This window comes from Procambarus clarkii, chromosome 17, assembly GCF_040958095.1.
Source record: "Procambarus clarkii isolate CNS0578487 chromosome 17, FALCON_Pclarkii_2.0, whole genome shotgun sequence".
Lineage (NCBI taxonomy): Eukaryota > Metazoa > Arthropoda > Malacostraca > Decapoda > Cambaridae > Procambarus > Procambarus clarkii.
The window spans coordinates 48,723,089-48,736,798 of NC_091166.1; the positions used below are offsets into that span (position 1 = coordinate 48,723,089).

Sequence of the window (13,710 nt, forward strand, 5' to 3'; positions counted from 1 at the left end):
TTTATCTTTTTTCCATTTTTGTCAATCTCTTTAAATATTCTCTATCATGTCTCCCCCTCCCTTGTTCTCTGTCTGTCTGTCTGTCTGTCTGTCTGTCTGTCTGTCTGTCTGTCTGTCTGTCTGTCTGTCTGTCTGTCTGTCTGTCTGTCTGTCTGTCTCTCTCTCTCTCTCTCTCTCTCTCTCTCTCTCTCTCTCTCTCTCTCTCTCTCTCCACTACCTCATATCTTCCCTCACTAACAAGGCTCTCACACACTTATCTTTACCTACTTCTCTCTCTCTCTATCTCTCTCTTTACACTTGTCTCTCACTCCTTGCATCCCAGCCTCCATGTACCCTCCCTCCACCACCCCACTTCCTCCATCACACCTCCCTCAAACTCTCTCCCTCCCTCTCTCCCTGACCCCCTCCCTCCCTCCCTGTGAATATTTTAAGACACTGCGAGTGACTCACTCCACCGACATATTCAGCTGTGACTCACTCTCCTCCCCCCCTCCCTACCCCTCCCCTACAGCTTCTCCCCCTCTCCCCTCATCTATTCCCCTCAACTCCTCCCCTCGACCCCTCCGTGTTTCCTCTCCCCTCTACGGACTCGCAAAAACTCAAGAGGCTCACAGAGGGTGCATGAAGAAGGGGGGGGGGGGTGCATGGAGAAGGGGGGGGTACATGGAGGAGGGGGGAGGGGTGCATGGAGGAGGGGGGGGTGCATGGAGGGGGTGCATGAGAAGTCGTGCACAAGAGGTGCATTATGTGAGTGTGTGCACTCACCTAGTTGTGCTTGCGGGGGTTGAGCTCTTGCTCTTTGGTCCCGCCTCTCAACCGTCAATCAACTGGTGTACAGGTTCTTGAGCCTACTGGGCTCTATCATATCTACACTTGAAACTGTGTATGGAGTCAGCCTCCACCACATTACTGCCTAATGCATTCCACTTGTTAACTACTCTGACACTGAAAAAGTTCTTTCTAACGTCCCTGTGGTTCACTTGGGTACTCAGTTTCCACCTGTGTCCCCTTGTTCGTGTTCCACCCATGCTGAAGAGTTTGTCTTTGTTCACCCTGTCAATTTTGTAGGTGGTTATCATGTCTCCCCTTACTCTTCTGTTTTCCCTTCACCCTGGGAAGTGAGTGTGCGTGCAGGGTGATGTGTAGGTGGTGTAGAGAGGGGGGGAGGGGGGAGGGGGGGGAGGGGACGCAGCTGGTGTAACATAAGAACTTACATCTGTGTGAGGCGGTTGTGTGTGTGGGGGGGGGGGGTGAGTGTGTGAGGGGGAGGGGGGTAAGTGTGTGTGTTTGGGAGATTGTGTACTCACCTAGTTATGTTTGCGGGGGTTGAGCTCTGCTCTTTCGGCCCGCCTCTCAAATGTCAATCAATCAACTGATTTTTTCTTTCACACTCACACACACACACACACACATAGGAAGCAGCCCGTAGCAGCTGCCTAACTGCCAGGTACCTATTTACTACTAGGTAACAGGTGCATCAGGGTGAAAGAAATTCTACCCATTTGTTTCTGCCATCACCGGGGATCGAACCCGGACCCTAGGATTACGAGTCCAGAGCGCTGTCCACTCAGCTATCAGGCCCCCCTGTTGGGAGCCTGATTCGGAGATGTGTATTTGGGAGATTGTGTGTATTGGAGAAAACTATGTATGTATTGGAAGGGGGGAAGCAAGGAGTTGACTGAATGAAGTACACTATTATTTAGCTGTTAATGTGTGGGTTGAGCTTGAGCTCTTGGATCCCGCCTCCCAACAGTCAACAGGTTCGGTTCCCGTTATCCTCGGAGTAGTTGCCCCGTGTCTTAATGAAGCAATAATGTTGCCTCTACAACCTCTAAGTCATAGCATTTCTTTACGACTCTGAGACAGAGCAAATGATTAGACCATCCCAGTGATTCAGAGACCGGGCCGCGGAGAAACTAACCCCCTGGAACGATTACATGTTAGTCACAAGGCATGTGGTAATATGTGGTCTGAATGTCTCCTTGTTCAGGTGACGGCTCTGGTTATATCGGCCAGCATTGCATATGCAGCTGTTGACAGTCAGTTAATGTGTGCTTCGTAAAAACAGCTTTGATGTGACCTGCAGCCCTGTAGCTGTTGGCATAGTCGGCTAACGACCAATTATACCGGAGCTCGAGTCCCGGGGACGGCCGTAACGCTTGTGCACGCTTGTTTACACCGCATCACCCCCATTACATTTGGCAGTAAAGAGGCATTTGAAATCTGAGTGTCATACAGAGTCCTCCGGCGAGGAGGGGGGGGGGGGACTAGATAGTTTCCTCCAAGGAGTGCCGGACCAACCGGGCTGTGGTGGGTATGTGGGCCTGCGGGTCGCTCCAAGCAACAGCCTGGTGGACCAAACTCTCACGAGTCATGCCTGGCCTCGGGCCGGACTTGGGGAGTAGAACAACTCCCAGGTATCATTAGAGATTAAGGAACAAGCACTAGAGTGAGAAGACTATAGCAATAACAGCAGTTTTCCTATGACCCTGTAATATCTCCGTAACTAAAACAGCTAAATACTAGGGAAAAGACCTGCCATTAATGTATAATGTTTAACTGTGAAGACATTGCTATTGAAATGCAACATTCTCTGTAGCTAGCTGACATTATAATTAGGAGATGTGAAGGATAGATGTAATTGTTAATGTAGTAATCTCTGTTGAGGTCTGATAAAGACCTTTTATGCTCTCTGTAATCCTTTTTGCGCTACCGCTCACAGGATGAGTATGGGGTGCACCATGAACTAGCCGGCTGGGGTGGCAAGAACAAGGTGGTCGACGCTAGTGTTGTGGTAGAGTCTCTCTGGACTCTTAAGGGCTCTATAGCTCTGTCTTGCTGTCTTTCTCCTCACCTTGCACTGCGTGTATTGTTAGTGGTACTGGCCTGTAGTTTAGTGACTCCTTCATCCCCCCCCTCCTTCCCTCTACCATCTCTCCCTCCCTCCCTCCCTCTCTCTCTCCCTCCTCCACTCAGTTGCTGTTTCCTGTATGTCATTCTTAACTAAAAATATCTCAGACACCAGCCCACACAAAGGAGAGGAGACCATCCTTCAGTAAGCTTCATATATATTATAAAGGTTGTCAATTAAGTTTCATTAACTTTATAAAGTTAATCCAATAAGTTTCGTTAACGTTAACCACACACACACACACACACACACACACACACACACACACACACACACACACACACACACACACACACAGCTCCCTGACAAGAGAGAGAGCCAGCTTAGCTTAGCTGCCAACACCCACACATCGTGTCAGCAAGGCGGACAGCCCGCCTGTTTTGATAACTCATTCTATAATTCCCATTTCTAAACGTTTTCCTTTAGAGAGAGAGAGAGAGAGAGAGAGAGAGAGAGAGAGAGAGAGAGAGAGAGAGAGAGAGAGAGAGAGAGAGAGAGAGAGAGAGAGAGAGAGAGAGAGAGAGAGAGAGAGAGAGAAAATCATTTTGTCGGAAAAACATACATTCAGGTCATTGCATTAAATTTGTTCTCTCTCTTTTCTTTCAGAGGTGTGATCCTCTGTGACCTCACAAGGAGCGAGACTGTCGCTCCTTAAGTGACCGGAAGTGAGCCTTTCACTGCTGTTTAAAAGTTTTTAAACGTACACTTTTAAACAGGTTATGAGTGGAGTACCACAAGGCTGGGTTCTAAGGCCCGTCCTGGTCCTAATATATGTCAATGATCTGACAGAGGAAATTGGCTCCTTCATATCAGTGTTTGCAAATGATGCAAAACTAATGAGAAGAGGCAAGTGAATGTTAGATTGTGATGCATTGCAAGCTATCAGAATGGAGAGAGGTAACGAGTGGAGTACCTCAGGGGTCGGTACTAGGACCCTTCCTGGATATATATATATATATATATATATATATATATATATATATATATATATATATATATGTATATATATTACAAGATGAACTAGACCATCTCCACAGATGGTCTGAGATATGGCAATTAGACTTCAATCCTGATAAATGCAAAATTATGAGGATGGGATTTGGAGTAAGAAGACTCCAAATACAGTAGAGGATGAAAGGAAGGTAGTTCCATACTCACCAAAAGAAGAATGTCTCAGAAGTGGATATAACCAGAGATCAAGGTAAGTACAAGAGAGAGAGAGAGAGAGAGAGAGAGAGAGAGAGAGAGAGAGAGAGAGAGAGAGAGAGGAGAGAGAGAGAGAGAGAGAGAGAGAGAGAGAGAGAGAGAGAGAGAGAGAGAGAGAGAGAGAGAGAGAGAGAGAGAGAGAGAGAGAGAGAGAGAGAGAGAGAGAGAGAGAGAGAGAGAGAGAGAGAGAGAGAGAGAGAGAGAGAGAGAGAGAGAGAGAGAGAGAGAGAGAGAGAGAGAGAGAGAGAGAGAGAGAGAGAGAGAGAGAGAGAGAGAGAGAGAGAGAGAGAGAGAGAGAGAGAGAGAGAGAGAGAGAGAGAGAGAGAGAGAGAGAGAGAGAGAGAGAGAGAGAGAGAGAGAGAGAGAGAGAGAGAGAGAGAGAGAACCAGCGACTTTAAGGCCGCCTGCAGCTGTTACACTACAGTACAGCTTCACAAAGCAATATAAGTCCATGAAACGTGGTCTGAAAGTGTGTGACATTTGAATGTATTCAGTGCATAATACAGTACCTTACCGCGTGATGATTTCAGGGCTCAACGTCCCCGCGGCCCGGTCCTCAACCAGGCCCAGTATGCAGTATATATAATACAGTATGCGGTATACACTAAAATATAGCCTTCGTATAAGGCGAAGTTCCTCACCCCAGTTCTAGTTTTTTGCCCGACAAGTGGCTACTAGACCTTAACCCAGACAAAATGCAGTTATGGGAATAGGAACAGGAGTAGACCTGTACAGAAGCACAGAATGATGCGGAGGCCAATTACTGCGTCATAACAAGAGAACCACGCGGTCCTAGACATAACAACTGGGAACTGCCAACACACAACATCAGTGCCATATACGACAACCAAACTGGCCAACGACAGGATACCATAGACCAACATGGACGTAAGACTGCTCCTGGTGTTATATAGGATGCTTGTGAAGCCCACTCTGATACTGTGCTCCAGCACCCAGCCTCCACCTACACAACAACACAATGGAACCAGGAAAGGTTCATGTATAGAACATCTCTCTTGAACTGAGAGGACTACGAGGAGACTGTGACGAACCTCACTACTCTGGTATACGTAAATCTGTGTATTTATGTATTGATGTATGTAGCATGTTAGCATTTTATAAGCACTACAGTCACTTTCTGTGGTTGATTGTTCGATAAATCACTGAACTATATGTTTAACACTTCTCTCACCCCTGTCCATGGAGGACTGAAGAAAATGTATATATGCTGGTTAGCATTGTTAATGTCTGGCCACGTCTGTGGTAGAAAATAATAAAACAAAAAATGGACAACAATGTGAGAGAGGAGGGACAGATGAGACTACACTGGACCCCAGACGGTGCTGACCCCAGGCAGTGCTGACCCCAGATAGTGCCGACCCCAGACGGTGCTGACCCCAGACAGTGCTGACCCCAGACAGTGCTGACCCCAGACGGTGCTGACCCCAGACAGTGCTGACCCCAGGCGGTGTTGACCCCAGACAGTGCTGACCCCAGGAGGTGCTGACCCCAGGCAGTGCTGACCCCAGACGGTGCTGACCCCAGACCCGTCCTCCCCACTAAGGTAGAGGTCGGAGGGAAGTAGACGCAAGATAAGGAGAGAGAGAGACCCACACCAGACGACCAACAAGTCATAACACATGAAGAAGAAAACTCCAATAATTAGAAAATAAAAATACATTTCAAGTCGATATAAAACCGAACATTGCTCCTGAGAGCCACATCAACAGAGTCACATCAGCGGCATATGCAAACCCAGCATAACATTCAATTTGCTTTCAGAAATCTGAACAAGGAGGACACTGAGAACACTGCCAGAGTGAGGCCAGGACCAGAGTACGCTGCTCCAGCATGGAACCCAAACTAACCCAAGGCGAAACATAAAAAAGGTTCTCACATATACGCTACAAGAACTGGGTCTGCACAACTGGCTCCACACAACTGACGAGACGGTAGTGTAGGGCAGAACACAGATGGAGCTGGGTCACGCTACTCTAATAAACAGATGGGAGGGAGGACATGATAGCTACATATAAGATCCTTATAGTTATATTGACCGTAGACGAGGATGACTGTTCACCACGAATAACAGCAGAACGAGCGGTCACTGGGAGAGAAACTAAGAGACCCAGAGGAGGAACGTAGACGTTTGCTAACTCAAACTACTGTTGAAAAGACGAGACTGAACACCTGACTTTCCGAGGTCCAAACAGAACTAGGCGAAGACATGTACACATATGTACACATTAATCAGCCAGTTCTCACGCCTTGACAAGCGACTAATTTTAACAAGAGTTGTGTGACCATAAGTATGCGAGGGCAGGTGTGTCCAGCCTCATCCTCATAGTCTGAGAACGTGTACACATTCACTCACTTAAATTTCACTGAAGACTCTCAGATTACACACTGTGTAAGCTGAGGTCGGGTTGTAGTACCGAAACACACATGTGCAGCCAACAAACATACAGGTGCAGCTAACAAACACACATGTGCAGCCAACCAACACACATTTGCAACCAGCAGAAACACATGTGCAGCCAGCAGACACACATGTGCAGCTAACAAACAACAACAACCCAAGTGATCAACACCGCCTCCACACACACTTACGTAACTCATCAGGATATGACACTCAAACACTCACGTCCTCAATTCGGCCAAGCACGCGCGTGCGTGCGTGTGTGTGTGTGTGTGTGTGTACTCACCTATATGTACTCACCTATATGTGCTTGCAGGATCGAGCATTGACTCTTGGATCCCGCCTTTCTAGCTATCGGTTGTTTACAGCAATGACTCCTGTCCCATTTCCCTATCATACCTGGTTTTAAAATTATGAATAGTATTTGCTTCCACAACCTGTTCCTGAAGTGCATTCCATTTCCCCACTACTCTCACGCTAAAAGAAAACTTCCTAACATCTCTGTGACTCATCTGAGTTTCAAGCTTCCATCCATGTCCTCTCGTTCTGTTACTATTCCGTGTGAACATTTCGTCTATGTCCACTCTGTCAATTCCTCTGAGTATCTTATACGTTCCTATCATGTCCCCCCTCTCCCTTCTTCTTTCTAGTGTTGTAAGGCACAGTTCCCTCAGGCGCTCTTCATACCCCATCCCTCGTAGCTCTGGGACGAGTCTCGTTGCAAACCTCTGAACCTTTTCCAGTTTCATTATATGCTTCTTCAGATGGGGACTCCATGATGAGGCGGCATACTCTAAGACTGGCCTTAAGTAGGCAGTGTAAAGCGCCCTAAATGCCTCCTTACTTAGGTTTCTGAATGATGTTCTAACTTTTGCCAGTGTAGAGTACGCTGCTGTCGTTATCCTAGTAATATGTGCCTCAGGAGATAGATTAGGTGTTACGTCCACCCCCAGGTCTCTTTCACGTGTCGTTACAGGTAGGCTGTTCCCCTTCATTGTGTACTATCCCTTTGGTCTCCTATCTCCTAGTCCCATTTCCATAACTTTACAATTGCTCGTGTTGAATTCTAGTAGCCATTTCTCTGACCATCTCTGCAATCTGTTCAGGTCCTCTTGGAGGATCCTGCAATCCTCATCTGTCACAACTCTTCTCATCAACTTTGCATCATCCGCAAACATCGACATGTAGGACTCTACGCCTGTAAACATGTTGTTAACATATACAAGAAATAGAATTGGTCCCAGCACCGATCCTTGTGGTACTCCACTTGTTACTGTGTGTGTGTGTGTGTGTGTGTGTGTGTGTGTGTGTGTGTGTGTGTGTGTGTGTGTGTGTGTGTGTGTGTGTGTGTTTATTAATACATGCAGGATGGACTGTTAGCTCTTGGACTCCGCCTCTCTAATCGTGCCTGGAGGCACAAGGTGTCTGGTGCTGTTAGTTTAAACAGGTAATATTACACCTTACATCAACCTCGTCTCGTATTTACACCAACAATGTTGAGCGAGTCTCGTCTCTTCACGGTAATATCCCACAAGTTACAACTCTCTGTAACACACTCTTAATAGTAAACTTATTTTTTGTACAAGTCTAGCTCCAGCAGCACATCCCAGCCCCAGCAGCACATCCCAGCCTCCAGCAGCACATCCCAGCCCCAGCAGCACATCCCAGCCTCCAGCAGCACATCCCAGCCCCAGCAGCACATCCCAGCCCCAGCAGCACATCCCAGCCCCAGCAACACATCCCAGCCCCAGCAGCACATCCCAGCCCCAGCAGCACATCCCAGCCCCAGCATCACATCCCAGCCCCAGCAACACATCCCAGCCCCAGCAACACATCCCAGCCTCCAGCAGCACATCCCAGCCCCAGCAACACATCCCAGCCCCAGCAGCACATCCCAGCCTCCAGCAGCACATCCCAGCCCCAGCAACACATCCCAACCCCAGCAGCACATCCCAGCCTCCAGCAGCACATCCCAGCCTCCAGCAGCACATCCCAGCCTCCAGCAGCACATCCCAGCCCCAGCAACACATCCCAGCCCCAGCAGCACATCCCAGCCCCAGCAACACATCCCAGCCCCAGCAACACATCCCAGCCCCAGCAACACATCCCAGCCTCCAGCAGCACATCCCAGCCCCAGCAGCACATCCCAGCCTCCAGCAGCACATCCCAGCCCCAGCAGCACATCCCAGCCCCAGCAGCACATCCCAGCCTCCAGCAGCACATCCCAGCCCCAACAGCACATCCCAGCCCCAGCAGCACATCCCAGCCCCAGCAGCACATCCCAGCCCCAGCAACACATCCCAGCCCCAGCAACACATCCCAGCCTCCAGCAGCACATCCCAGCCCCAGCAGCACATCCCAGCCTCAGCAACACATCCCAGCCCCAGCAACACATCCCAGCCTCCAGCAGCACATCCCAGCCCCAGCAACACATCCCAGCCCCAGCAGCACATCCCAGCCTCCAGCAGCACATCCCAGCCCCAGCAACACATCCCAACCCCAGCAGCACATCCCAGCCTCCAGCAGCACATCCCAGCCCCTGCAGCACATCCCAGCCTCCAGCAGCACATCCCAGCCCCAGCAACACATCCCAACCCCAGCAGCACATCCCAGCCTCCAGCAGCACATCCCAGCCTCCAGCAGCACATCCCAGCCCCAGCAGCACATCCCAGCCCCAGCAGCACATCCCAGCCCCAGCAGCACATCCCAGCCTCCAGCAGCACATCCCAGCCCCAGCAGCACATCCCAGCCCCAGCAGCACATCCCAGCCTCCAGCAGCACATCCCAGCCCCAGCAGCACATCCCAGCCCCAGCAGCACATCCCAGCCTCCAGCAGCACATCCCAGCCCCAACAGCACATCCCAGCCCCAGCAGCACATCCCAGCCCCAGCAGCACATCCCAGCCCCAGCAACACATCCCAGCCCCAGCAACACATCCCAGCCTCCAGCAGCACATCCCAGCCCCAGCAGCACATCCCAGCCTCAGCAACACATCCCAGCCCCAGCAACACATCCCAGCCTCCAGCAGCACATCCCAGCCCCAGCAACACATCCCAGCCCCAGCAGCACATCCCAGCCTCCAGCAGCACATCCCAGCCCCAGCAACACATCCCAACCCCAGCAGCACATCCCAGCCTCCAGCAGCACATCCCAGCCCCTGCAGCACATCCCAGCCTCCAGCAGCACATCCCAGCCCCAGCAACACATCCCAACCCCAGCAGCACATCCCAGCCTCCAGCAGCACATCCCAGCCTCCAGCAGCACATCCCAGTGCCGTGGTGGGTCACGAAGCGTACATTAAGCTGTGGTGAGCTTACAGTAAAGAGAAGTGTGGAAATGAGGTCAGCGGCGGGGCTGTAGTTGCACTATAGTGGTAACTCAACCATGGTGCTCCAGATACACAGATTTGTGTGGGAGAGTGGCGGTGGGGGGGTGGGGGTGGGGGGAAGGGTGGGGGGTGGGGGGGGTGGGGGGGGTGGGGGGGTGGGGAAGGGTGGGGGGGTGGGGGGGGTGGGGGGGGGGAAGGGTGGGGGAAGGGTGTGGGTGGGGGGGTGGAGGAGGAGGGTGAAGGTGTGGGAGAGTGAGGATGTGGTGGTGATGGGTGTGTAGCGATGGCTGGCAGGTGTGTAGCAGGTGTGGAGTGGCGTGAAAAAGACTGGTGTTACAATGTTTGTGAAGAATGAGGGAGCTTGAGCTTGTAACAGCCACCAGTGCACCAACCACTCCTGCACCTCAGAGCTCCCTACTAGTTGTCTCCAACAAAGTCATACTTAACAGTGGCTTACATTCCAATTCAATCAAAACCAGTTAAAATATAATTTTCACTCACTGTAATAGAGGCAATTTGGGGTCACTCACTGGAAACGCAATGGAAAGAAAAATATTGAATTAGACGAACCCGCGTAATTGCTTACAGTCGAGTGATTATCTAGGCCCAACTCTTTTTTTGTACTATCTTCCAATTTCACACCATCAGCTAGTTAATAAATAATTGCTCAATTGCCAATGTAAATACGGTATGATATAGATGTTCCGTCATATTCCCATCACGATTCCTTTGTTAACTACTCTCAGTCACGAAACCAAAGTCACGACTTGTGTTGTATTGACGGATGAATAATAAAACTCTGTATACCTATTGTATTTCCTTATTTACAATATGTAACTCAGCGCAACAGATGCGACAAAGAACAATGTTACTGACAGGTACACATGGTACATAGCTTCAGAGGTATGCCACCAGACTAGTCCCAGAACTGAGAGGTATGAGCTACGAGGAAAGGCTACGGGAGCTAAACCTCACGTCCCTGGAAGACAGAAGAGTAAGGTGAGACATGATCACCACCTGTAAAATTCTGAGAGGAATTGAGAGGGTGGACAAAGACAAAGTATATAGCATGCGTGGAACACATACAAGGAGACACAAGTGGAAGCTGAGTTCCCAAATAAGCCACTGAGATATAAGAAAGAATTTGTTCAGTGTCAGAGTAGTTAACAGATGGAATGCATTAGGCAGTGATGTGGTGGAGGCTGACTCCATACACACACTTTTAAATATAGATTTAATAGAGCCCAATAGGCTGAGGAATATGTACAGCGGTTGATGGATAGTTGAGACAGGACCAAAGAGCCGAAGCTTAACCCCCCCCAAACACAACTAGATGAGCACACACACACACACACACACACACACACACACACACACACACACACACACACACACACACACACACACACACACACACAACAGCATACACCAAACACACACACAGCACAAGTGTTCTCCGACACACCGACACACACACACACACACACACACACACCAGCATACACCAAACACACACACACAGCACAAGTGTTCTCCGACACACCGACACACACACACACACACACACACACCAGCATACACCAAACACACACACAGCACAAGTGTTCTCCGACACACCGACACACACACACAATAAGCGAGCTCAACACACGCAGGGAAATGTTTGTAAACACGAAGACTAATGGTTCCATTGTTGGGCAATACTATCGAGCTGTGGCTGGAGGCAGTTATCAGGAGAGTGCTAAACCAGTGTGGCTGTGTAGCACTTGCAGGGGACGTGAGGGCAAGAATCTAGCATGTAAGAATATGAAGCATTTTGTGGCTGTTGTATTATTTAAAAAATACCTAGAAGGGGTACCCCCTCTGGTGCAAGTGTAGGGACCCATAGCCTCGGAGAAGAAAATGTATTATTTATATATCCAAGAGTTCTTACATTCTTGTAAAGCCATTAGCACGCATGGCGTTTTGGGCAGGTCATTAATCCTAATTTTAATCCTAATTTTCCCTGGAATACGACCCGCCAAATCGTTTAACAACCAGGTACCCATTCACTGCTGGGTGAACAGAGGCTACAGTTAAGGGTTGGTGCCCAGTCAATCCTCCCCGGCCAGGATACGAACCCAGGTCAAATCACTCGCGAAACGAGGGGCGGGTGTCCTACCAAGGCACCACTAAGAGCTTGGATATGAGGAGAACCTGGGATATGAGAACATGGAGCTGGGATATGAGAACAAGGAGCTAGGATATGAGAACAAGGAGCTGGGATATAAGAACAAGGAGCTAGGTTATGAGAATAAAGAGTTGGGATATGAGAGCAAGGTGCTAGGATATGAGAACAAGGAGGGATGTGAGGGATTCTAATCATCCCATTGATTGGTCTTCCTCCAAAATAATCTTTCCTGCCTCTACTCTACACAGACGCCGTCTTGTAGAATCGGCTCTTATTAACAATGTACCCAACATGAACTTGAGTCCTGGCATTGTTGCTGTGGACTCTTCCCTTTCACAGTATATACTCAAATGCTCTAATCTTTCTAACAAACGTGACTTAACATAAGCTTTCCCCCTTCCATTTCTTTCTTTCTCTTTCCCTTTCTTTCTCTCTTCTCCCTTTTTCTGTTCATTGTCTTCTACGCTCCCTTGCTATCCTCTTCTTATTCCTATTACCATCTCCTTCGGTGGTTATAATAGGAGCTGCCTCGTATGGGCCAATAGGCCTGCTGCAGTTCTCATTATTACTACTATCCCCTACACCTTACTTTCCTCCTCAGCTCTCTCTTAATGCCTGTCCCTACCTGTCCTCATCACAATCGACTTGAGAATGGTCCAGGACGGACCGAAACGTCGTCGTCCCTTCAATTTCTAGTGTGTGGTCTGGTCAACATACTTCAGCCACGTTATTGTGACTCATCGCCTGCATGAGAACAAGGAGTTGGGATATGAGGACGTGAATGAGGGAACGGTGCCCAAGCACTATCGGGAATCGAACGCCAGTCCTACAAGATGCCAAACCGTGTCTGTAGCGGCCAGCCCAAGTGGGTGTGGTCACCAGAGTGACTACTGATATATCCTCCTCTTCATAATATACTTTGATCATAAGTTTTAGACCATGTGAAGAGTGCAGATTATACCAGGAGCTACAACGACATTCAAACACTCAGACACTAAGGGTGGTCGAGTTTGTCACTAATATTAGCTGGACGTGGCTGTACATCGCTATGAAAAGAAAATAAACATGAAATGGAAACAATTTAAAAGTTTTCCCGTCAGTAGGAAAAAGTTAGTATTGGCATGTTTGTATTCATCTGATAGGGACGAGAAACCTTGACTTTTTTCCTACTAATTTAATTTTCAAACTAATTTACTTCTGTTATGAATGTACGCCTGGTGTGAGTACTCAAGTAGTTGTGCTTGCGGGGAGGTTGAGATCCGGCTCTTTGGTCCCGCCTCTCAATCGCCAATGATCATCAGGGCGCGTATGTTCCTTGTGACAAAAGTCAGAGACCTTAGTCGATGTAGTGACACCAAACAGATCCCGACGTGTTCGGGGTGACAACAGGAAGCTAGGCGGGTGACGGCGCTACACATCCCCCCCACTACACACCCCATGGTTGGGGGTAAACTCCCCCCTTGTCACAATGGAGGATGGCGCCACACTTGTGACGTATATATATATATATACGTCACAAATAATAGCCATATTACTCAACACTGTCAGTGATAAACATATACATTTCAGGGAGGGAAACAGAGCTCATCCATCACTCCAGGAGCCTGGCCGCCCAATCCACCAATCACAAGGCACAAAGAGGGTCTGAAATATACAGAAATTAAGCTGATTATGAC

General features: G+C 49.1%; 2 protein-coding genes across 2 annotated transcripts in view; one reads left to right on the forward strand and one right to left on the reverse strand.

Moving 5' to 3' along the window:
- The window catches only part of asun (integrator complex subunit 13 asun), a 476,385-nt gene that overhangs the window by 103,257 nt on the left and 359,418 nt on the right, over positions 1 to 13,710 (reverse strand). The window lies entirely within an intron of this gene.
- On the forward strand, positions 3,988 to 9,896 carry LOC138365703 (uncharacterized). The gene is made up of 2 exons (XM_069326196.1): positions 3,988 to 4,112; positions 8,123 to 9,896. The coding sequence occupies exons 1-2, from the start codon at positions 3,988 to 3,990 to the stop codon at positions 9,894 to 9,896; spliced, it is 1,899 nt and encodes a 632-aa protein (XP_069182297.1).